General features: G+C 31.8%; 1 protein-coding gene across 2 annotated transcripts; it reads left to right on the top strand.

Annotated features, from left to right (window-relative positions):
• On the top strand, positions 1–27,068 carry LOC118190813 (uncharacterized). Of its 2 annotated transcripts, XR_015044001.1 has the most exons (3): positions 1–148; positions 7,458–7,573; positions 23,317–27,068. XR_015044001.1 is itself a non-coding variant. In XM_085826807.1 (2 exons), exon 2 carries the CDS (start codon positions 8,791–8,793, stop codon positions 10,285–10,287), a length of 1,497 nt encoding a protein of 498 aa, XP_085682933.1. In that variant the 5' UTR covers positions 1–148; positions 7,458–8,790; the 3' UTR covers positions 10,288–12,628. The 2 variants fall into 2 exon arrangements, 1 of the variants encoding a protein (XP_085682933.1); XM_085826807.1 differs by lacking the exon at positions 23,317–27,068 and having other exon boundaries at positions 7,458–12,628.

Here is a 27,068-nt window from a genome sequence, read left to right as displayed (position 1 = left end):
TGAGTTGCGTTTCCTAGGGAAGAAGTAAAAATACGCTTCCAAACAAGGGAAAAAACCAGTTGTGATCAAAAGTGACTCTTGGGGTCTAGACGCTAGCATCCATGTGGCGAAGCCCGAGATAAGTGTATATCCTAGAGCAAAAAACGAAGTAAATATTTATGTTTAATACATTTAAATGAATAATTAAAAGGTATAGTTGGTAAAGAAATTACAACACTTAGCTGTTCAGAAATAAAAGCTTAAAATATTTTATTTGAGTAACATAGCAGATGCTCACTGGGAACAGAAATTTATATAAAATTATAAATATGTCAATAAAAATAATTTCACATTTCAAATATCGCTACATATTTTTGAGTGCCAGAAATTATGAAATAATTCAAATTATATTCAATTTTGGAGCTTCACATCATTGTTTTATCCATTTTAAAATGTAACTTTTTTTACTTTCCTATTTTTACTTTTTTTTTTTAGCCCTCTAAGTATTAATACCTGAGTTTCCTAAAAAAGAATGCAGGTGTAGATTTTATGAAAAATGCACAGTAGCATCAAATAAGCTTAATTCTAAAATATGCAGTTGGAAGTTAAAGACAAATTGGGGCATTACATTGTCACCTATAACTTAAAGAAAGCCATTCAGTTTATTTTTAGATGTGGACATTCAGCTGTTTTAAGTGATGCGAATAACAGGAAAAAGTCACTGAGCATTGAGTTACATGGAAATTGTACCTGAATAATTTCAATTCTTGTTTTATTCAGATAGTTTTTGAATAACAATTTATTCATTTGCCTCCAGCAACCTGTATTATAGTTATTGAAAAAGAATTAATTCATTTGCATTCATTTTGTGTTATTGATTAACAGCTATCTTAGGAACACACAGTACAGAAGTCTTGTGTATGAAAAATTACTAATGCAGTTTTTATTGTCTTAAATATGTATCTCAAAAAGATAAAAAAACATGCTACCATCAATAGGGTTGACCAATTTGTGAGATGTCTCTCTCTTAAATAATTTTATTTCATGGCATTCTCATGCACCAAACATAGCAATGTCACCTGTAGAATAAAAAGGTGACTTACAATCATAAAATAAGTGAACAGTTTATTCAAAATTTAATCAAAATAACATTGAAATTATAAATTCCGTATATCGTATACATATTGTTGAACACGTACCTGTCTTACACACTGGAATTGTAATTTTATTTTAAATAGGTTTAAATATGAGTTTTAAGTACATCTCCATTATTGGGGGCAGTAGTTGTCACTAAGTTTAAATATTGGCACAAAATGTACTTTCAAATATTAATGGCAAATTTAATGTACATTCAAAATGCAGTGCTGCTCAAAAATGTAAATGCATGTGATTATTTAAAATAAGCGAAAATATTCACATTTAATCACAGGTGAAGCAGTATGTGAAATTAATCTTCCTCCAGAAACGCCAACTTTTATTCATCAAAATAATCAAGCATAAGTTTATAGTTAAACTGTCACTGCAAATTTAAAAATATAAATAAAAAGTGAAATTAACCTCAGTAATGTTTATGTGTATGAAAATGCTTTCATAATTAATTTACATTGACTGGATTCTGGTACTGATATATTTAATAATAATAATGGTCTAATTAATAATAATAATGTTGTAATTTATATACTTAAAAATAATGTTCTAAGAAGGTAGAACAAAGCAATTAACATAATGTGGTTAATAAGCAATATTGGCACGTATAATCGTGAGCGGTAGAAAATATTTTGGCACATACTTTCCTGTAATGAAAAAATTTCCAAGTGTGCGTTCTCAATTGTTAAGTACTTTGGATCCAGTCCATCGTTCAGGATATGACTGTTCAGGATTTCAACCTGTGATTAATCACAGGTTGAAAACCATTATAAAGTTACACATAAAGCTGTTGTATATTTTGTAATCCAGTTTTTAAAAGAATATTTACATTAAAATAACAATGATTAAACATTTGCAAATCATATTGACTAATGTATATATTTTTAATTTCTAACATTCTATTTACAAAGTACATAATAGCTTCTAAATCTGTCAAGCAAATAAGAAACTACTCTGATATGCGCCCTCAAGTTGCCAAATTTCTCGCCAAACGTTTTTGGCAAGAAACTCCACACTGCCATATTACTATCTAAATTTTTTCTCTACGTTTCGAACTTTAAGCCTAAAATGTCTCCAAAAGCGCGGTTTTCGAACATGAAAAAACCACGTTTTGAACACACAATTTAAACTAAAAATACGAAACAAAAACGAAAAATTTAGATAGCAAAAATGTAAAGTTTCTAACCAAAAATATTTGACAAGAATCCATGTTCACAGCAATATGTTTTAACTTAAAAAAACATCTACGAATGGCACAATCTAGGCAATGAACGAATCTACGAACTACTCACACCTCGCTTTAATAAATTAACATAACAATAAATTTCAAAGAATACTATGTACACAGCGTTCTATTTCAACTTTAAAGAAACATCTACGAATTGCACTAATCAACTAAATAAACTTATATAACTAAAATACTTATATAACCTATAAACTTATATAACTTATAAATAAACTAATATAACTAAAATAAATTTCAAACAATTAAAAAAAAAAAACAATAACGACAGAAATTCGTACTAAAAAAACAATGAACATAACAATTTTACAAAATAAGAACAAGAATAAAATAAAGTGCACTTACCATAAATTAATGCTTTTTTGAACAGCAGAAATACCAACTTCATACCGCCACGTACTCACTATCGTATTTATGTGACAGCCAGGCACACTATCCAGAAAATTCATATTATGGTTCACAAATAAATAAAATCACAAATCCCGACTTCTATCATGCACAGCCACTAAAAATAATTTCCCAGACCCTCTTCCCACACCTCCCAATACCCTCTGCCCCTCAACAGGATGGCCACGATGATATTTTCCTTTTGCCAAATTTCAATTCAACAACTTCAACCATTTTGTCTTTCCCCCCCATCTTCGCGAACCAACGAGCTCCAGCGAAAGATTTTTCAACGTCAACAGGGTTGCCATACAACACACAATCGCGCAAAAAACCAGCACATATCGGCCCATTTGGTGAAATTAGGGCGTATATCAGAGTTGTACCACAAATAATTTATTTTTCCCTTTTGAAATATCATTTTTAATGTTCCAATATTTCTCAAGAGTGCAACAATAAAAAATTCCAAATAGTCATAAATAAAATTGTCCCAAAATTTTAGCATGAGGTGGTATACTGCCTTCAATAGTAGAGAGGAGCAAATGCTGCATGCTTCATCATATAACAAAAAATATACCATGATAGCTGTATATTAGGTATTTATTCTTCCTGTTAATAACCACAAAGCATCGATCATAGCAGGGCGTTTAGCAAGTACATTTTACAAATATGAAGTGGTGAAAGAAGATTTGTGAACTAATGCTGCAAATATAAATCATGCAGGGTCTCTGACAAGACTTACCCCATTCGTTTTGTTTTAAAGCTCTGATGGTACTTACGTATTATCGCAACCAGGTCAAAAATTCGCATAAATTGCGAAATTTGGCAACTCTACTTACGGCAACCCTATGTGTTATACGTAGTTTTGTAAAAAGAGCATGTAGAGATTCACAAAATTTTCCTGCATTTTCGTGCAAATTTTTGTAATTTATGAGAAAATAGCAGTGTACATGGATAAAGTGAAGAGTGTGCGTAATGCCATTTTTGTGCAATTCTGAGATGTTTTTTTAAGTAAAAATAAGTCGACGTGTACATGGTTATGGCGAATACGGTTTTTAATCAGTGCTAAAAGCAATAGCCAAAAGATTTCCGCCGAAAAAATAATTCTGCAACTTATTCAAATTCGAAACCGGAAGGGTTTAATTGCTGTTTTATATTTTAAAAGAAAATAATATAAAAAAACTGTATTAAAAATTATCTGTAATTAATAAATGTACATTTTCTTTCTATTCATACTTTTTTACTCAAACTTACAAATAGCGTCAAAGCTTACGAATAGCGTCAACCTGGTTGCGATAATACGTAAGTACCGCTCTGATTTTTAACTGAGAGTCATAATTCATTGCAAAGTTTTATATATATAGTAATTATATAAGATTTTCCTTTAAGCTTATTTAAAAGGTAAGCTTACTTTTCACAGTTTTAAATTTGTAGGCATGCATTTGAAATAAATGTGTTCAGTTATTCTTATATAATTTCGTAATTGTTTTGTTATAAATAATTGATTTGATATGTTATAATTCATGAACAAAACTGCTCTGGTAGTCAAAGAAATTAAAAGCTGAATTTCAGTGAGTAACATGTATGTGAAGTAACTGTTTTCAGCCGTAATATTAGTACTGGAACACACCATGATTTAGAAATTATTTTATTATCAGACGCAGAATTACTTCTGCCCCTTGGCAAAAATTGCATTTCTGGCAGTACATGGATACCAAGTTTGTGCAGTTCTTTGACTTTCTATTTTGGCTTTGTGTATCAGTGATTTTTGTGCCAAAAATGCTGTTACACAAAGCCAAAATAACAAGTCAAAGAATTACACAAACTTGGTATCCGTATATACATCGACCTATTTTCACTTAAAAAACATCAGAGAAATGCACAAACTTGCCATTGCGCATTCCCTTGACTTTGTCCATCTACACATCAATCTAGTTTCACTTAAAAAGCCAAAGGAGCAGTCAAAAAAAATATATAATCTTAATAAACTACATTTTAAATCAAACAAGATAAAAAAAAGGAAATTTATCTTAACGCTACACAAAGGAAATATCCTCTTACCTTATTTAGAACTTTTTCTGACTTCAGTCAAACAAAATTCCTGGACAGCATCCAAAAACTTATTATTAAATTATCTTAACTAGAATCTGTATACTGGCGTCGCCACATAAATTCACAAAAAGTCAAAAATATCCTCCGTAGTGCCGGTATTCTCCAACATTCGACCATATGCATTTTCTTCCTACAAACAAGACGCTTATAAAGGCTACTTAGTAAATCTTCATTTACGCACCAGTCAATTAATGCTTTTTTCCTCTTTCATTCCAAATCGTACAGGAACTTCAAATTAATCTTGCCACACTCAGTAATTTGACCATCTAAACCACAAAATAAGCAGCAAACTTCTTAACTGGGACACACCACAAGCCCTTACAAATCTTTTCCCATCATTCAAATTCGCCGCAGTCATGCAACCAATTATGTCATAACAGGGTTGCCATAACATTCAACTACTCAGTTGATTGAAATTCAACTGAGTAGTTGAATGTTAAAATGAAGCAACAACTTCGCGATAATACAAGGGGCACTCTTAAATGTACTCTAACCAAAGTTTGAAATCTTGTACATCTTGGCATCCAGTTTTTAAAGACTTGTGTTGTGATATATTGTTACAGTCAACTACTGATCAGTTGGGTTGTGGATTAACTGATCCATGTCTTTCCCAAAGTAGAAACATTCATTACAGAGCAAAGGAAAGAATTTCTGTTACAAGCATCAGCGTGAAACAAACTCTGTATTTAAAATTTAAAAAAGGAAAAGTAAAATGAATTAAATAAAAGTTGAGATGGCTCATAATATAATAGTATTTAGAAATGGTTTTTACTCACAATGACATGCTTTAATTATATAGTCCATAATATATAAACATTGATAAATCCAGGACTGAAGGGAAATTATTCAGTTCAAATAGTAAATGAAACATACAGCCATTAATCAAGCATTATTTTACACCAGCTTTTATCCAAAATCAAGAGTGATGTAAACAAAAACTGCAGGAAGAGAGTAGAATGAAAACTTTTACATACCGAAGAACAGTAAGAAAATGGAAAGAGGAAGAGTGTTCACTCGTTAAAGAAAACTTTGAACATTGTTTTAGTTTATGTAAACAAATAAACTTCTGCAGATTAAAGTGTTTGAAGGTACAGGTACATTGTATTAAGTATTTTACTGTTAACTGTATTTTTGGTGATTCTTCTTAACCATTTTTGATTATTTTAGATTAACTGTGATTTAAAATAATACTTGGCATGGTCATCAGTATTTCCTTGATAAATTGGCTCTATTTTAGTATTATGTTCATGTATGCCATAAGTAAATTGCCAAATGTGAATTTTTAAATTCTTCCTTTTAGTCTAAACTGTCTTGTTTTTTCAAGTCTTAGTTGTTCTTGTTTGGGCAGATAGGGTTAGGCAACTGTGTTCAATAATTATACAGAGATGAATGTAATTTCTAGTTAGTTTCTAGGAATAAACATGCAGAAAACACAACTTGAACACACAACTTGAACTAAAAATTCCCAAAAATTTAGATAGCAAAAACGTAAAGTTTCTAGCCAAAAGTATTTGGCAAGAATCCATGTACACAGCGATATGTTTTAACTTTAAAAAAAATCTACGAATTGCAGAATCTAGGCAGCGAAGGAATCTGCAAACTACGCACACCTCGTTTTAATAAATTAACATAACAACAATAAATTTCAGAGAATACTATGTACACAGCATTCTGTTTAAACTTAAAAAAACATCTACGAATTGCACAATCTAGGCATTGCGCACAAATCAACAAAATGAACTAAAATAACTAAAATAAATTGCAAATAATTCAAAAAACAAGAATAACAGAAATTCATAGTAAAAAAACAATGAATATAACATTCTACAAAATAAAGACAATAAAATAAATGCATTTACCATAATGGATGCTTCTTCGGACAGCAGAATGTAGTTTTAACATTCCGCCATGTACTGTCTATGATATTTATATGACAGCCAGACTCGCTATCCATAAAATTCATACTATGGTTCACAAATAAATGTTCGAAACCTTCTTTTCCTAAATCCTTGTAAGATTTCCAGCCATACAAAAAAATAGTTGTACAAGGCTCAATCCACTCTTTAATACACTGCATCCACGTTTCCTTACTTCTATCATGCACAACCATTAAAAATAATATCCCAGACCCTCTTGCAACCATGTCTCTCATTGGAACATAGGCCATTTCAAAACACGCACGATATGAACCATCGAGCAATTAACCCACTCCAGCAAAAGACTTTTCAACGTCAAAAGGGTTGCAATACAACACGCAATCGTCAAAAAACAGCGCAGAACACATATCGCCACATTTGGTGATCTTAGGGCACATATAAGAGTAGAGCCAATAATTCATTTTAATGATTAGTTAAAGCATACTAGAGAAGTTTCATCAGTCGTTCACTTTATAGGTGTCTGCAAATAAATGTCAGATTATCTTCCAGAATTTTTTATTTCACTTTCTTGTCTTTGCAAAATGATCCTATATGTTTTAAATGTATTCATAATATAAAGTATAAACATTGATAAGACATAATTTAAGAAATAAATTTTCATCACTTTTTTTAAAATTCTGTTTATACAAAATTATTTAGTTTTCAACTCATTTCAGGTGTTGTAGAACATTTATGCATGACTCTGACTCAGAGGATGTAAGGATTTTCACCTTTAAAGTAAAGCTGTTTTATGTTTGGCAGATGTGTAGAACATCTGATACAGAAGTGTATGGTAATAAAATCTAAAATTAGTATTTATAATTAATATTTTCGATGCTTCATAGTAGAATTGTATTTAAAGTTGCAACAAAAGGCTGCTTGTGATTTTTACTGAATTCTGAAATAAATACCTTTGCACTGCTAAATGAAGATTTAAAGATCTAAAAATTTTTTTAATCATATAACTATCAATCTTTCAGTTAATTTGTATTCCTACATGATTCTTGTCTTGATTATTAGCTTTCATTTTTGATGTAGACAGTATGTAAGAAATTGTCACATATCTCTCCCTGTATGCAAGTGGTTCATCAGAACAGTTTCCTTGGTTGTGAGGTCATATTTAAATTGTCTATGTTTGCCTGTTTGAAATGTCTAGTAATTGCTACATTTGCATCTCAATCAAAGTGTGATGCAACTTGAAATAACAATATGATCTGTGAAAATGCATATATCATACTGCTTGGATTTGGTCTGCTGAAGCATGTGTTTCTCCTTAATAGTCATGTAGTGGACAAGATTGTTATGAATTATCATGAGAAATTATTGTTTGGTGATAATATATTTAAAAAATATTTCTGCTTATCAGTGTGGAATATGGGTTTGAAATGTGTCAGAAATTATTCCAAGAATATTAATTAAATGAGCTTAAGCACACACATCAAATGCCTAATAATTTCTACATTTGTATCCCAATTAAATTGTGATGCAACTTAAAATGATCTGAGTGATAATGCAATGGACTAATTTACATCATACTGGCTGGATTTGGTTCAGCTATCATATGTTTCTAGTAGTTGCCTAGTACTGTCATGTAAGTGGACAAGATTGTTATGAATTATCGCCAAAAATTATCATTTGCTGATAACTTACTTAAAAGTATTTCTGCTTATCAGTGTGGAATATGAATTTGAAATGTATAGGTACTTATTTCAGAAATGTGAATTAAATGAAACTGAGTACACCCTTTTTGGCCAGTAAGTCTATGTGTAGGAAGACTGCAGTGTGCTGTTTAAATACGAAAATTGTTTTAATGAACATATATTTAGGTGCACGCTCGATTGTAAAGCCTCATGGATGTCATATACTATTTTATCACCAGCTAACAAACGGGATCTTCAAAAGCCTCATTTTTTGAATTGATATGAAAAACCATTTGCACATGAAAGTTATTTAAGTAAACACAGGAACATTAATTTTGGGCAGAAATCCTGCAAATTTAATGTGTGTAGAATGTCAGTTGAAAGCAAGACCATTTTGAAGATGCACACGATGTCCCATACTGGTGAGAAATCATATAAATGTGATGCATGTAAGAAGTCGTTTGCACGTAAAAGCAATTTGAAGAGTCATTATCTCACTCACACAGGTGAAAAGCCTCATGCCTGCGATGTATGTGGCAAGTTATTTGCATGGAAATGTGACTTGACAAAACATATGCTAACCCACTCTGGACAAAAATTCCATGTTTGTGATACATGTGGGAAATCATTTGCTATTAAGTATCAGCTTAAGCGTCATCTTCTCGTTCATACTGGCGAGAAACCATATGCATGTGAAATATGTAAAAAGTCATTTGCTCGCAAGTCTAACTTGAAGGTTCACTATCTAACTCACACAGGTGAGAAACCTCATGATTGTGAGGTATGTGGTAAGTTGTTTGCACAGAAATCTGAACTAAGTATCCATATGTTTAGACATTCAGGAAAAACATCACATGATTGTGAGATATGTCAAAAATCATTTGGATACAAATCTCATCTTAAGCGTCATCTTCGCATACACACTGGTGAGAAACCGTATATATGCGAAGTGTGTGACAAATCGTTTGTAGACAAAAGTAACTTATGTGAACATACGTTTATCCATTCTGGGCAAAAGTCTCATAAATGTGAGATATGTAGAAAGTTCTTTGCCTTCAAAAGTGAGCTTAAGCTTCATTCTTTAATTCATACTGGGGAAAAACCTCATGCATGCAATATATGCGATAGATCATATAGACTTAAATGCAGTTTAAATAAACATATGCTTATTCATAGTGGTGAGACACATTTGATTTTCCATACTGGTGAGAAATCTCATAAATGTGATATATGTAAAAAGTCCTTTGCCTTTAAATGTGAGCTTAAGCTTCATATTTTAGTTCATACTGGTGAAAAACCACATACATGCAATATATGTGACAGATCGTTTAGACGTAAATGGAGTTTAAATAAACATATGTTTATTCATAGTGGTGAGATTGTTCAAGAACCTAATCAATGCAAGAAGACATTTCCAGAGTCAAGTTATCTTTGTGAGAAACCTTACAAATGTGAAGTATGTATTAAGTCATTTGCTTTGAAATCTGTTTTGAATAGACACATGAATATCCATTCAAGTCAGAAATCTTATGAATGTGACATATGTAGAAAGTCGTTTCGGTGGAAGAGTTATTTGAAAACACATTTGCTTCTCCATACTGGGAAGAAATCATATAAATGTGATATATGTACAAAGTCATTTGTAACAAAATCCAAACTTAAGAGTCATCTTCGTATTCACACTGGGGAGAAACCTCATAAATGTGATATATGCAGCAAACCATTTGCAGATTCAAGCCAGCTGAAAAGGCATCTTTTTGTTCATGTTAAGAGACCACATATGTGCAGCATATGTAAAATGTTGTTTATTCATGAAGTTCGCTTAAATAAGCACATGACTTTGCACTCTTCTGATAATACTGTTTAATATTCATTATGAAGGATGTCATATAAGGAAATTTTAAACTTTCAGAGATGTATCTTTACTCCCATTCTTGAGAACTTGTAAAATATTTGTTCCCATTGTAAGCAAATATTTGTGTTTTATTGCAAGTTGTAAATGCCATGCGTTATATGTTACATCCTCTAGTTACATTGAAAATTTATCAAGTAAAATATGCAACATCAGCATATTAAATTGCTCACAGCAGTTTACTTTAACTTGAGTCTATGTGTTTATGGACACGAATATGTTTAATTAAAAATGTGCTTAGAATTTTATGAAGTCGTATGTTTTGAGAAGGATTCCAACATGTTTGAAATGTATTTTTTAGGAATGTGCAGTTGGGGAGTTAAATATACAAGAATGCTCAGAAGTGAAACTGTCTTGTTGTATATAATATTCTATTATCTCATTTGAGAGAAAAAATATAGATTAATGGTAACAATAACTTGAAAGCAAATTTAGATAGCTAGTAATATTAATTTTATCATTTGTCAGTGTGTGAATACGTGTCTTAATTTATCTGGAAGTATGCCAGGTAACGCAATTTTGTAGTCATAAAAAAAGATTACATTGTTATCTATAAATATTGTTGCCACTTGTTCAATATATGCGAAATATGTAAGTTTTAAATGCAGTATTAATACAAAATTGATTTAATGTTCTCATCACCGACATATTTTTAACATAGAATGTCATATCAGTTATATAAAAATGAAAACATGAATTGATTAAAGAGGGACAATCTTATGCCATATGAATAATTTATTAATATGTGCATTTAAAATGTGACTTTTTTAAATTTGTTTTCAAATTTTTAAATGTACTATTAATAAATACTTTCATTTGAATCTTCCATGTTCATTGTCTTACTAAATCTTTGTCCATAAAATTATTCATATCAATTTTATCACATCTACGAGGCATATTCGGAAACTAAGTACCATTTTGAAAAAAAAAATAGTAAAACAATTTTTTCAAATCCAATTTTATTTTTACATAAAAATACATTCTTAAACTATTTTTTAACATGGTTTCCGCCAATGATCAAACACTTGTCATAGCGGGTGACCAGTTTTTGTATACCATCGTCAAAGAAACTTCCCGCCAGTTTCGATAACCACGACTCCACGGCATTTTTTGTGTCATCATCAGATCCAAAGCGCTTGCCACCAAGCTTGCGCTTCATGTGCAGGAACAAGTGATAGTCGGACGCCGCCAAGTCCGGGCTGTACGGCGGGTGATCAAACTGCTCCCAATGAAACTGTCGAATTAACGATGGAGTGACACCAGCAGTATGGGGCCGAGCATTGTCATGGAGCAACACAATTCCTTTACTGAGCATTCCTCTTCGTTTGTTTTGAATTTCACGCCTTACTTTTGTTAAAGTCTCACAATATCATGCCGCATTAATGGTTTCACCTCTGGGAAGAAATTCAGTAAGCAAAACGCCTTTCCTATCCCAGAAGACAGTGCACATGATTTTTGTGATGACATTGTCACTTTGAACTATTGTTTTTTCGGAGAATGAGTGTGTCTCCACTTCATCGATTGTTGTTTTGATTCTGGTGTGAAATGACACACCCATTACCTGTCACAATTTGGTTTAAAACGTTTTTTCCCTCATCACTGTACCATGTGAGAAATGTCAGGGCACTACCAAGTCGCTTTGTTTTGCGAACATCAGTGAGCATTTTTGGAACCCATCGGGAACACAGTTTGCGATAATTCAAGTGGTCAGACACAATTTCGAACAAAACAGTACTTGAAATTTGTGGAAATGCCTCTGAAAGAGTTGTAATTGTGAAGCGTCTGTTCTCATGAATTGCTTCATCAACTTTCCTTACCAAATCATCGGCGACAACAGAAGGTGGACCACTCCGAGCCTCGGCGTGGACATTTTTTCGACCTGCATTAAACATTCTTACCCACTTTCTCACCATTCCATCACTTATTGTGTATTCACCATAAACTTCTGTCACTTGACGATAAATTTCGGCCGGTTTAACATTCCTCGCATTCAAAAATATAATCACGGCACGAATCTCACAGTCAGCGGGAGAACTAATTGTCTTAAACATTTTGAATGTGCACAGCAAACTGAAAACACAACATAGAGCAACTAAGATTGCAACAATTGAAAGTCAGTGAACAAGAAAGACTAGTGCGCATGCACGGGACGCCTACCACAGCGCTGCGACGGCGCTAGAATGAAACGGTACTTAGTTTCCAAATATGCCACGTATTACAGATATATTATCAAAACAACTGTGTTATTTTTAAGTTTGTTATGTATTTTACTCTGAATAAATACTTTCATATTTCAGTCTTTCTTGTTCTGTTTATAACGCTTTGTCTTAAAAATTATTTTAAAGTCTGTACATTGTAGCATCTGTTGCAAATATATAATAAAAAAAATGCATTATTTTTCCGCTTGTTTGGTATTTTAAGTTGTAAGTATCTCCTGTAATATATTTTCTCAGGATTTTACCATCTGCCTGCATGGTGCATTTGGTAGCAGATCCGGCTAGCAGTCGTGTGGTTGAGTAGTCAGATCTTGGTGAGGGCATCAGTCACTGATCACTTTTCCATCTTCAAACCCCCCCCGGGGGGTCGACGTAGAGAACTCTGCGAAGCTACTGGTTAGGATCTGTACCTAGGCAGTCTCGGCCACGGGGGTAAAAAATTTATGAACTTGGTGGTTCTGAAGGCTCTGGGAAAGGTCACTTATTGGCCGGCCTCGGAGTCTGGCACGTCCTAGCGCGGCGTGGTTCTAGTAACCCGGGGGTCTCCCCCGGGGTTGCTGGGTAATGTCCCGCTGCGACGGGCTCGCCCAAGCGACTGGTAGGTGCATTAGACGACCGGTGCCGCCCCGGGTGCGTCCCAGGCGGTGCGCTGCTCTCCTGGAGGGTAATAGTGGAGGTTGAACCACCATGATGTGCCCGAAGGGGGAGTGGACCCGGAATGAGATTCAGTTCTCGATAAGGGGAATGCCTAAAACTTCTTCTTCTTCCATCTTCAAAAGTATTTGAAATAGTTCCATGGTAATGCCGAAACTAAATGTGGTGAAGGAAAATTTGTTGACACCAGGATCTGGCATTCGGTTTGTCGCCTTTCCAATTGCCCTTTAAAGTGGTAGAAAGGTAATGTAATTTCTTCCTCCTTAGGATGTTGCTTTGTGTAATTGAAAGCACATCTGGCTAGCATTTTGGAGATCCTGACATTGAATCCCAGTGAGTGCATTGCACATTTTTCGTGTTTTGTCTTCAACAAATTTAATCACTGTACAAATTTAAAAAAAAAAAAAAAGACTTCATCTCACCCTTCTTAGCAGCTTTTGTTTTGTGAAGAAAATACAGTCAAAAGTCATTAATCCAGACACCCATAATTCGGAATGATCTATAATCCGGACCTCGAAGCTACAAACTTTCTGCGCATGCGTCAACGCATAATGCATTAACACATGCGCATAGGCATTTACGTATGCACGTAATACCTTTAAGCATGTGTGTGCGCATGCGCATAATACCTTTACACATGCGCGTTTAACGTATAACGGACAGTATAAGCTAAGTTAAAATGATCTAATTATCTATTTCAGTTAATGTTGCAGATTGCATTGTTCCTTAATTTTTGAATTGGATCCAGCTTATTATTTTTTGCAGACTGTTAGAGTAATTTTATAAAAGTTAAGCTTGAACTTTCGATTATGTCAAAAAAAGTTTCCAATTCTGGAGCTGCCAAAGGATCTACAAAGTGAAAGCATGTTTCGATGTCCATCTTACAAAAAGTGGAATTGCTGCAAAAAATGGATAAAGGCATATTCTTTGTTTCACTAACCATTCCGAAATCTGTTTATCAATTTCACGGTGCTCTGCAGGGGGGGGGACGTTGCTGTGCGCAATGAACTGGAAGTTGATCTGTCAGCACTATCCATATCTTCAGGGCAGATGTTTTTATTTTATTTGGCTTATAATTCCTTACTAAATGTAGTATTTCATCTCGATGTACTCCGTCTTTGATATGATTAAATCAAGTTCCTCGTCATTATAATTCGCTTCCGATAGTGAAGAAAGTGACACAGAGGTTATTGAAAATGAAAAAATTTCGATTGACGAATTAGTCGGTATTCTCGACTCAGCAATTATAGGACTTGAACAGCGTAACTTTGTAACTGAACAAGAAATTATGTCTGTGTATAGAATTAAAGAGAAAGTATTATCACATAAAACGAAGCAACTTGAACAACTTACATTGAAAGAAATGTTTAACAACATAAACAAATAAAATTTTATACAAAATAAAACAAATAAACTTTTTTTTTTAAATTTTGATACCCTTTAGATCATAATTGTTTTCTATTTCATAAATTACGCTTTCATATTTTTAATTTTATAATTTCTGCATGCCATCTTATAAGATTTAAACTGATGATCTATAATCCGGAATCGCCGAAGTCCTGACGAGTCCGGATTAAAGACTTTTTACTGTAGTAACTGATAAACACCAGTTATGGGCTACCTTTTGAAGCTATTACTTGTTAAGATTGATGGCTTTGAAAATGTTATAGTATCTCTTAAAAGTTTTTGGGAAATGAAGCTATATTCTGGCTTCAAATTTAAAGCAAGTGGATTAATTGAGTACTTAAAAAATTCCACTTGCCAAACAGAAGAAATGAACTCTTGTATGGCAAAATGACTGCTTCAGATTATGTAGGATGTTGGCAAGAAACTGATGCAGTTGCTAAGGTGCTTGCTAATTAATTTGTAAATACCTGAAAAATTCCAAATTTTAATGAGATATAACTTTGTCACAGATGAGATAGCTCTTTCTTTTTCTTCACATCATTTTTAACACTTGATTTAAAAAAAAATTCCTAATAGTTTATATATAGAAGTATTTATCATAATTTTTGTTGGAAAAGGTAACAAAAAGTATTTCGAGTAACTCTACAGTGGTGTGCAAACTAAAATGAAAATTTATTATGACCAGGATTTCAGATGTACCTTCAGCGATTCATCTTTTCAGTCGCTCTCAGAGTAGGCAAGAATGTATAGTATTTTCTACCTTCATACTTTGTGCCTTCGTATACTTGAAGCACTAGACTTTCTTCCAAGAAAATCCCATTTTATGTGATTATAAATTGTGAGGAATTCATGATATAAGGCTCTATTTAGAAATGTGGTAGTAAATGATGTTACCCTTATGTAATTTGACAAATAAAACAGATTTCACTTGAAAGTAATGGTGGTGAGCATGAGGATTAATAAACAAATGAAATCAAGATTTAGATGTCTGTCTAGTAGAATTCATATGGCAGCAAGAAATTAAATCTTATTTGTAAGATTCTTACTGAAATTTTGTTTGCCTGAAGTATTTCGGGATTCCTGAATTTTGATATTTTTTTAGTATCAGGGCCGGCAGAAGCGGGCCTGCAAGATCTTCTTTGCACGTGGGTGCCGACCAGCTGATGAACCGAGGTCTTGTTTTTGTTTTAATGCAAAAGAATGTGCACTTACCAGGGAAGAAAAATAAATGTATCTTGAATGCTACATAGGGCAGGGACCATGGACATTTGCAGCCCTCACCTTTCCTCTCCAGCCCACACAAATACCTTGCCACACATCCAATGAGTCGTTAGGTACAGTGTCACACAAAGAAGTTCAAGTTCCAAAAGCCGTGGGAATTCAAGCTGTGAGCAAGTTTAATCTAGGTAATACAACACACTAACCACCCACAGACACCATGCACAGAATAACCTTTCTGAGCATGTAGTACCATATAATGGTCATTTTCCATGTGTCTAGAAAGTCGCGTGTTGTATATCGTCTACACATTCCTTCTTCTTATCTACTGAGTGGTTGGTGAAGAAAATTTTGATGTACGATAACTTACTACTATTGGAAAAGAAAAATCCATTTGATGAAGTACGTACTTATTTAATTTTGCTTAGTACAATTTCTGTTTATCCTTATTTAATCAATTTTATTATATTATTATTTAAAATGTGTATGGCCTTTTTTTTTTCCCTAGAAAAATTTCCTGAGGAGTGGAACTGATTAGCCCTTTCTTTGGGGACAAATTTGTCATTTCCCCACATGTAAGAATGAAGACAGGTGCCAACTTTTCATTTTCTTCACCGAAGTTGGAGAGGGGGGTAAGATTTGTATGGATGAAAATTCAAAGTCATATAGAGGATTTATTTTCCTTTTTCATAGGGAAGCGGTCTAAGTCCAAATTCTCAACATTTATGTAATTTATTTAATGACTGAACTCCCAATCAAGCATCTTGGTGTGTTCGTGCACATGTTTGTACAGAAAGGCAAAAAGGATATAAAAGGCCGCATGGGGAGCTCACCCATTAGGCATGTGGGCAGAGGGGCCCGAGGTAAAGAACTGAAGTTTTATATTCAGTTACTTCCATAAAACGTTGAGAAACTTTATTAGATTTTTAATATTAAGTTGGCTTCTGGGACTTTACCCCGTATCCTGCTGAAGAATGCTGCATCAGATCCTCTGAGGACAAGACCTTGTTCTTCTCGTTAACGGTTGAAATTTCAAAATTTGATTAATTCCCTCGAGCTAAAGACAGAATTGTCTACATTGGTCATTTAAGCTTAGGTTTACAACACACAGAATTCATGCCAGTTGTAAACGTATATTTTTTGTATATTGGCAAAATATTTTGCACTTTCAACCTCTGAAATTTATCAATTATGTGCCTGGTCAAAGCCGCCTAAAATAGAAGGCCTCCCAACCAAACTGTGACGTCACGCAAGTTGGTGAAACAGTTCGTCGCCATTCCATTGACCCACCATGTGCTTAGAATGCTTGGTCAAGCAGTCAGTACTATCTTCTACTGTGTGTTTGTGCTCTTCTTGCTCTCGCGATTTGATTATCAACAACCTGATAATTCTCTCGTATTATTTTAGCAAAATATGGTGAATACATGCTGTATTCTGAATTGTAAGGGCAATTATCCAAATGGACCAATTGTATCTGTTTTTAGTTTCCTAAAATGTCCTGAACTGAAGGAAAAGTGGTTAGCAAAGATACCGCGAGATTTCGAGTCACACCTCATTCCAAGGTAAGTTTGAGTTTTATTCAAAAAAATTTCTCTGTCATTTTACCTTTCAAAATGTGGTATTAGTCTTGAATTGATATTAAATTTTAAATAATAATTAAATAAGTAAAGAATTCTGATTTTATGATATAGCATTAATACTTTGGATGACAAATTATTACTTAATCAAGATACTACAAGAATAATAAGTAATTTAAATTACTTTTTACTTATATTTGTTATTCTTAAAATAAATTAGTTTCACTTAAGTCAGTTTATGATAAATAACTGTAGTAACAAGAATGAAATCCATATTTTTAAATATATCTCGTCTTGAGTTGTGACTATTTACACCGGCCCTAAAAATGTCATAATTTTATAAGAAATAAATCATTGGTGTAATTTATATACTTTTAAACAAAAATTCAGAAAAGAGTGAAAGTTCAGATAATTTATCCCATAAAAGAGTATAAGTTTAGATTATTTATCCCTTAAATTTACATTGAAAATAAATGCATTTAAGTCGTTTTAACAAGAGGTAAACTACTAAATTATTCAATTAATTACCTTACATGAAGAAAAGAACATATTATTCTCCTTTATGTGAGGCTATTTGGATAGCAGAAACATTTTTCCTTTACAAAATGCATTAAAATGGCAATGTACAGATTAGTTGAATGAGTGCTTTTATGATTTTTTCGTTTTTGTAACATGTAAAACATGAATCAGTTTTCGTTTGGAAATGCTCCACAAAAACATCTATTCTCTTAGGCAGATAATGATACTTCATTTTAATTAACTAAAGATACTTCATTTTAATTAACCAACGTATCAAATACACGAACTCGAAAAGTTAGAACTATATTATGTGCTCTGACATCGGCAGCATATAATGGGATTAATTTTCTTTCAGCCAATGTAACTAATTGACATTAAAGTAGATTTGGATGACATAAATTTGCTAATTATCACTTTTTATGCATGATCATTTAAATTGTTGAAATATGTTAGGGAGTAGAATGCTATGTAATTGAATTTTTTTTTCTTTTATTTCCCGCTGCGTAATGAAACACATTCGAACATCATAAAAATTGAAATCGAAGCTGAAATGAGCAAAAAATGTGTAAGTTAATACAAACTTTTTCTTGTAAAAGTTAAAGTAAATTGTATGATGTTTTAGGTGTGTGAACTTCATTTTGCCGATGCTGCCATCAGACACACTACTCAAGCATTTGATGAAAAAATGATGAAAACTATAGAAATAAAATTAAAACAACCTTGTTTGCAGAAGGATGCTGTTCCTACTATTTTTCCCAATTGTCCAAAGTATTTATCATCTATTCCAGCAGTGCGAGAGCCTGTAAGACAACACCAGACACATAGAAGCAACGACATATAGAAGCTGCTTTTGTTGAAAGTATTAAATATCAAAAAGAGTATGAATCTAGATATAATTTTAATTCTTTCAGTGACTGTTTAAAATGCATAAATAATTCTTAAATTCCAGATGGCTGCATTTTTGTGCATAAGGAAAATAACGTTTATTTTCATTTTGTAACATATAGCCCACCGACTGCAGAAATGGTGTTTTCAGTAAACATTAATTCTGATTTACAAATGACAGCTTTCACAAAAGATATCCCTATGAATGTTGTAAATAAAATTGGTCTACCATTAAGTATAAAATCTGTACATGGAATTTTTTATGTTCTAAATTATTTAAAACTCCATATAAACATGCCCACTGATAATCTTGAAAGCTGTATTAATTTTACGAAACATTGTTTAAATAATTTGAAAAATTTGGTTAATGAAGGGAAAAAAGTGCTAAAAATTTTTTATGGTAGCAGCAAGCATCATAGTATGTATTCTCATGAATTTTTAATATTATGATGTCTCATTTTTATGATTTCTCCCCATGCATATAGATTTTTAAAACATTCATGCATAGCTACTTTCCCGCATCCAAATACTTAACTCAAATCCCATCTTAGAACAATCAGAAGATAATTTTCTTAGCTATATTAAACAAAAAGAACCATTTGTAACAATAGATGACAAAAACTTCATACTTCTTATGATGAAATACATAAAGGAGGTAGGATTTTGGGTTTGGATTTTTTGAATGAAAATGTAGCTAACAGTGCATTTGTATTTATGATTCAGAGTATATCATCGAAATATAAATTCATATACTACCCATTAAGAAAATCACAGCAGATATATTATTTCATTACATAAAAAAAAAAAAAAAAAATATTTGTGGACTAGAAGAAATTGGAATACACATTTTCTGCATTATAACTGACAATAATGCCATAAATCAGAAAGCTGTGTCATGTTTTGCCGATCCTCCAAAGTTTAGGATTATTTATCGTCATCCCATGTCGAATGAAAAACCATCGTTTTTTATGCTAGACACGGTGCATTTAATAAAAACGGTGTATACAAAATAATTAGTTAAAGCATACAAAATAAAAGTATACAAAACGAATAAAATAAAACGAAAAAATAAAAACGAAAAGTATACAAAATAATTAGTTAAATCAAAAGAATGAGGGAAAATGTATGTTTTATCCTCCATTTGCATCAAACATGGCTGGAGCAAATGAAGATAAATTAAAAACAGCTTCACTACAAGTACTCCGAATACTTCAACAGATCGACTTGCCTAATTTAATACATTACGGATACAGTTTAACCTTAAAGTCTTTAAATCCTAATAACTTGGAAAGACAAAATGTGAAATTTGTTCTTCAGATATTTAATGCATTTGTTCTGGAAGGTCTGAAACTTTTAGGCGAACAAAATTGGCCTGACTCTTCTCCCCATGTGTTTGTTCATGACTGTTTTTCTACAGCTGAATATATACATATATTTTCTGCCTGGTTTGAAATTGTGAATGTGAAAACGGCTTTCAAAGGACACAATAAACACAATGAATTTCAAAAAACCCTCCGTATTGATGATAAACAAATACAGTTTTTATATACTTTTTTGAATTGGCTGGATGTTTGGGAATCATATACATGTGTAACTGGCACACTGACACGAGAAACCCACCAAGCACTGAAGCATACAACGTATGTTGTTATCGAAATCATTTGCTACTGTATAGAAGAATTGAAATTAGATTATGTTCTGACCAGAAAACTTCAGACTGATTCTCTGGAAGACAGATTCAGTAAATATCGCAGATTGGCTGGAGCTAATTATAATGTTTCCATTGCACAAATTTTTGAAAGTGAAAACAAACTTAGATTGCAAAGTTTATCAGCTTTATCCTTACAACACTCTTTTTCTTTATTGGAAATAAATAATTCAAATTATGAAGAACCCTTCTATGAAAGTGAAATAGCCCTTTGGCTAAAGCTGATTTCTGTCGAAAAAAATTATTTTCAAAATATACAGTCTTTACTTCCTGCACTAATATATGTTGCTGGATATTGCTTGTATGCAGCTAATAAAAAAATTAAATGTTCTGAATGTTATCAAATAATGGCCATAGATAACACTATAGGCATTTGTGAAAAATATGTCTTCATAAGAAACCTGGATAGAGGAAATCTAAAATATCCTCTCGAGGAATTTATCAGATTGTAATTTACAATTCCATTGCACAAATTTTTGAAAGGGAAAACAAACTTAGATTGCAAAGTTTATCAGCTTTATCCTTACAACACTCTTTTTCTTTATTGGAAATAAATAATTCAAATTATGAAGAACCCTTCTATGAAAGTGAAATAGCCCTTTGGCTAAAGCTGATTTCTGTCAAAAAAAATTATTTTCAAAATATACAGTCTTTACTTCCCGCACTAATATATGTCGCTGGATATTGCTTGTATGCAGCTAATAAAAAAATTAAATGTTCTGAATGTTATCAAATAATGGCCATAGATAACACTATAGGCATTTGCGAAAAATATGTCTTCATAAGAAACCTGGATAGAGGAAATCTAAAATATCCTCTCGAGGAATTTATCAGATTGTAATTTACAATTACATTATAATCACAAAATTATTATCACCTGACCACAAAGTGGATTTTTGTGAAGTCCAGAATCAAAGATCACTTGTGTTTAAAATTACATCAGCAATATTAAGTTCTAAAGAAATATATCTAGAATCAGTAAATTGTCCTTCAAGTCATTCTTCAGAATTTTGAAGTTCAAAAATTATTTGGCCTTCAACAAATATTTTATTAAAAAATTTTTGTAAGAAGAAAAATGATGAAATTCAAAAACATTCTGGCCAAAAAGACAATCTTGAATCTACGTCTAAAAAGCGCAAGTTTCAGACATTAATAAAATCTTAAATTTACAAATATATATATATATGAGTATAAATTGAAATGGAAAAGTTAAACTTACGCTCTTCATTTCATTTTTATCTCCCCGTACTTGTTTGATAAGTATGTAGATGTCGTATTTAATGTATGTATATATTGTATGTGTACTCGAAATATTTTCTAGTCTATGAGTCTATGATATTATTATGCATTGTTTCATTTCTTTACTTTGTGCATAAAGTAGTTTTATGTGTTTTTGGACCTATTGCTGTAAAATAAAGGTAGTAAATTAATATATATATAACACAAAGAAAGATACATAACATATTGCATTCTTTGCAAGAATTTGTGATAAAATGTACATATTTCATTACACTTTTTAACTAGCATTTATATGCTGTTCTAATTTAAAAAATCATGGTAGCATTTGGATTTTTTGGAGCGAATGAATTTTCCATGAACAAATTTGAAATTGTATGTACAAATTTGAAATGCAACTTTAATCTATTTTGAAAAATGGCATGTTTTTAACCTTGAATTGTATATGAAATCTAATAAGATTTTATTTGGCAAATGTAAAATAAACTGGTATTTTATCATTCCATTAATACCATTAGTCAATTCTTAATGTTTATAATATTTATGTAATTATATGTATTGTGTAAATCTTCTTAATTTTAACTAGGCCTGTGTATAAATTTTTTTCGGAACAACTAGACATTTTTTTTATCTGCATGAGTATTCTCTGCTTCAAAAATTATATTTTCCATCATCCTTTTAATTAGCTTAGCTATAGTCATTTCTCAGTCATACAGGTCTTGCAATTTCTAGAAAAAATTAATCAGATATAATTTTTAATAAAATTATTGTAAAATTCTATTTTCTATTTTTGAATCACTATGTTATGATTAGTATAAAACTGTTCTATGATAAAAGTGAGAAAAATTAGCAGTGAGCAGTATTTATAATTGTGAAATATGTTCATTACTTATTTAAATGCTTGTTGTTTGAATATAGCTTCTAGAGGGCAATTTTAGAATATTTGTAATGTTGAGTGTTTGTATTTGTATAGTTATGCAACTTAAAATAAAATTATAACTCTTTAGAAGCTAAGAATTGTCTGTTTAATTTTATCTAATAAAATGTAAATGTAATGAAATGAACTAGTAGTAACAAGGACCTTCAATTTACCAAGTCAAAAGATCTTCAGACAACTAATTTCCACACAATATGTTACATAGGTCTCATTTTTTGTACTTTATTTGCTCTTAATCATGTTTTTTATGTGTGTACTAATACCACTTTCTGTAAAATGCAATATATAACTTCTACAACTTGCAACAATATTCTAATAATTAATACTAACTTAAGTTATGCATTTTATAAAATTATTTATTTAAAAAAGTTAATTTAGATCTTAAAATTACAATCTTGATTTAAATCAGAAATCCAATTTGCAGCCTTTTCTTTATAATAATGACTTTTTAATACAACTTGGTAAAATTTTTACTATTTTTATTTTGGAAACTGATCATAGCAGAATTATAATTCTGGGCTAATTGAAATTAACATTATGTATAACCTTCCAGTGCATTTTATTAGTATTATTTTTCTCTATTTAAAGTTTGACTGAAAAATTAATACTGTATATTTTATCTTTCAGCTTTTCCAGGCAAAGAAACAATGTGCTAAAACATCCTTGCATGGAAACTTGTATCTTCAATAAATACAGTTTATTAAAAACGCAGATATTTGTAATCCCGCCTTTTGTGCGATTTCAAATATATGTTATTATTGTAGGCATTAGTTTAATTTTAAAAAACTCTGCAAGAGGTGTTTTAAATATCTCATTGCCTCGAATTTTAAATGATGACAACGTGATGACGAGTAACGAGGTAGCATGTCTCATCTATCCCCAACACATGGACCTTATAAGAAATAGACTAACCCAAATGGGTTTTCTCCCTTGTTACCTTGATCACCTCTGGAGGAGTAGGGACGACTTGCAGAAATTTAACAGTGGTTGCCTATTGCAGCGTGTATAATTCTCAAGAAAAAGCTGGTTGTAGCGCCTCAGTTCACATATTAGAATTTCTACATATTTTTATTTTTGAAATTGAGATTGATTTTTAAAAATAGAATCAAACATAATTAACATTCCAAATAATTATAAAGCTGTTGCATGCTTTCAGGGCTGGATATTTTTTTAGCTTTTCCTATGCTGTAAGGAAATTTGTAACTACTACTTTTAGAAAATAATATTTTAAATCTGAACTTATAGAAAATTTCAAACAAGCAATTTTCTCTTGCAATTTTTATACTTTTATTGGTGTAAGTAAGTAAAAACTACTAAACTATTTAAAAACGAATTTTTGAAAGTTTTGTTTAAAATTCTAAATTGAGCTGCTTTTTTAAAATTATAGATGAGTATTATAGCACAATTTCTATAAAGGAATCTTATTTCAATTATATTTCGTAATACATCATAGTGATAAACAATTTTGACCCTTAAAAATTTTTATACATTTAATTCTAATATTAAAATTGTATTTAACTGTAATAATTAATTTTGCTTGTATTTTATAGTGATTATTTTTTTAATTTATTTTTAGTTCTGAATAAGATTTTTTTTTATTTACTGTTAATTTAATTTATTAGCCCAAAGGGCCCAAAGGCTGTTAGTTTCGAAGCGGCATTTTGCACTGTTTTACTATAAATGTCCGTGTCTCCTTACAAATTGTTGTTACCAAATATTATCGCCCACTATTATATTTAAAGAAATTAAATAATGAAGAATCTGCATGAATACATGTATGCTTCTTGCACTGTGTCAAAAATGACAGTATCTAGAGCCATCAAATTTTGAATAATGTAATCCTCCACCCGAACATGGGCATCTGGACGGCCGAATTTCAAATTTGTTTTATTTATGGGCCGAATTATCAATCTTGTTTAATTTTACGGTATTTGTACGCAAAATTAAGTTCATAAATTTTGTGCTTAGATTTTTTTACCGTTTTAGCAAGTAAAGATGCTTGTACAAGACTTACGCGTGAAAAAAATGCGCGAAATGCAGTAAAAAGTGCTTTAATGAGATATATTAAATCCTATTTGGAAAAAACTGGCATAATCTCATCACTATACAACGTATCACATTTAATAATTAAAAAGATATACAGTCAAAAGTCGTTAATCCGGACTCGTCGGGACTTCGGCGATTCCGGATTATCGATTTTTCCGGATTATAGATCATCAGTTTAAATCTCGTAAGATGGCATGCAGAAATTCTAAAATTAAAAATATGAAACCGAAATTTATGAAATAAAGAACAATTATTATCTAAAGGGTATCAAAATTTGCAAAGAGAAAAAGCTTAATATTTATTTGTTTACTTTATTAAACATTTCTTTCAATGTAAGTTGTTTAAGTTTTGCTTCGTTTCATGTGATAATACTTTCTCTTTAATTCTATTAAACAGACATAATTTCTTGTTTTTTGTTTTCAATAACCTCTGTCACTTTTCTTCGCTATCGGAAGCGAATTATAATGACGAGGAACTTGTTTTAAATCATATCAAAGACGGAGCATATCGAGATGAAATACTACATTTGGTAAGGAATTACAAGCCAAATAAAATAAAAACATCTGCGTTGAAGATAAGGATAGTGCTGACAAATCAACTTCCAATTCATTAGGCGCCCGCCGCCGAGCAGCGTGAAATTGATAAACAGATTTCGGATTTCAAAACATACTTTCGCTTTAGATCCTTTACATATTAACAAATATATATCGGAAATTCTATTTGATATAATCGAAAGTTTAAGCTTACTTTTATAAAATTGCTCTTACAGTCTGCAAAAAATAATAAGCCGGATGCAATTCGAAAATTAAGGAACAACGCAATCATCAACATTAACTGAAACAGATAATTAGATAATTTTAGCTTATACGTCCATTATACATAAAATGCGCACGCGAAAACGTATTCTGCACTTGCGCACACTCATATACGCAGTCGTAAAAGGTCTTACGCGCACGCGTGAACGCCTCTGCGCATGTGTCAACGTGGCGCATGCGCAGAAAGTTTTTAGTTTTGATGTCCGGATTATAGATCATTCCGAATTATGGGTGTCCGAATTAACGACTTTTCACTGTATGTGATACAAACAGCATAGGTTTCAGTGTTCAAGTAAACCAGATCGTCCCTACTCTTTCTTGGTGACGACATGTTGGTGACGCGCGCCCCGCCCACTGTGATACTGTTAAGGCCCGTTTCCACTACTGCGTATGCGTTGCGGTGCGTATGCGTTTCTCCAATCAGCGAGCGAATTCACTTTGATTGACATCTGCAATCCGGTCGGTGTGCGGTGACGGATGACATACGGATGGAGTTCAACAATGTTCAACTTCTATCCGTATGTCTGCGGTTGCGTTGCGGTCACGTGGTGAAAAAGGAGCAATCAGGTGCAGTGACTAAAAATTAATGGCGGCAGAAGTAGCGATGAACGCTCGCTAATAGGGAAAGAATGTTTTGCTAAAAAATACTTATTTCTGAATTAACATTATAGCGAGAAATCTGCGTGCTGAAAATGACAGCAATCAGCTGAATTTAGTTTAAAATGATAAGAAAAACAAGATAACTGCAACTACAGTACTTGTTCGTTCAAGAAAATCAGCGGCAAAAATTATCATTCCAAGTCCATGAAATAGCAAAATTTGTTCTGATAATCATTTTTTAGTTCTGCATACTCATTTAGCTTTAATGAAAATGAATGTCTGACTATATCAAACTGCTATAGCAAATTAGATATGATTAAAAGATTTGCTATTTTTTTCTTTTGAAACAGGTAAAAACTAAAAACGTTAATTATAAATTAAATTTGATAGCCTTTAAAATACTCCAGTTCATTGAAGAGTATGTTAAATTTGTATTTCCCTTTATAAATATATCTTTTTGGATAACATATATTTGTAAGCACATGAAATATATTTTTAGCAGCCCGTTTAACTTCAATCGGAACGCCACTTTAAAAGATAATGATTTTTCCAAAAAATGTACTAGAAGCTGAAGAACAAACTCTGGTGAATTTTTCAGACAATAGCAAAGTGAAATAAGACCAAAAAACTTAAGTTTTAAGAATTGATTTACTTGATGATGTATATAACCCAAAATATGCATGCGACTTACGTGTAATCCTAGCATAGTGGTAAAGCTGATGGTAACGATGTCCACTTTTTGCAGTCGTGAGTTCGAATCCCATACGCTTTTTGCACCATGTCTGCAACTTTCTTACCTTTTTATTCCAATTTGATCTATATTCGTGTTTTATAATTTATTTCTATTATTATATGCATTAAATATATTGTTTTATTTATGCTCTTATTTATTTAAATTTTTCCCGCAAAAAAGTTTGA

This window comes from Stegodyphus dumicola, chromosome 11, assembly GCF_044657685.1.
Source record: "Stegodyphus dumicola isolate Sdum_Otavi_A_Nest chromosome 11, ASM4465768v1".
Lineage (NCBI taxonomy): Eukaryota > Metazoa > Arthropoda > Arachnida > Araneae > Eresidae > Stegodyphus > Stegodyphus dumicola.
This window is presented reverse-complemented; position numbering and strand designations above follow the sequence as displayed.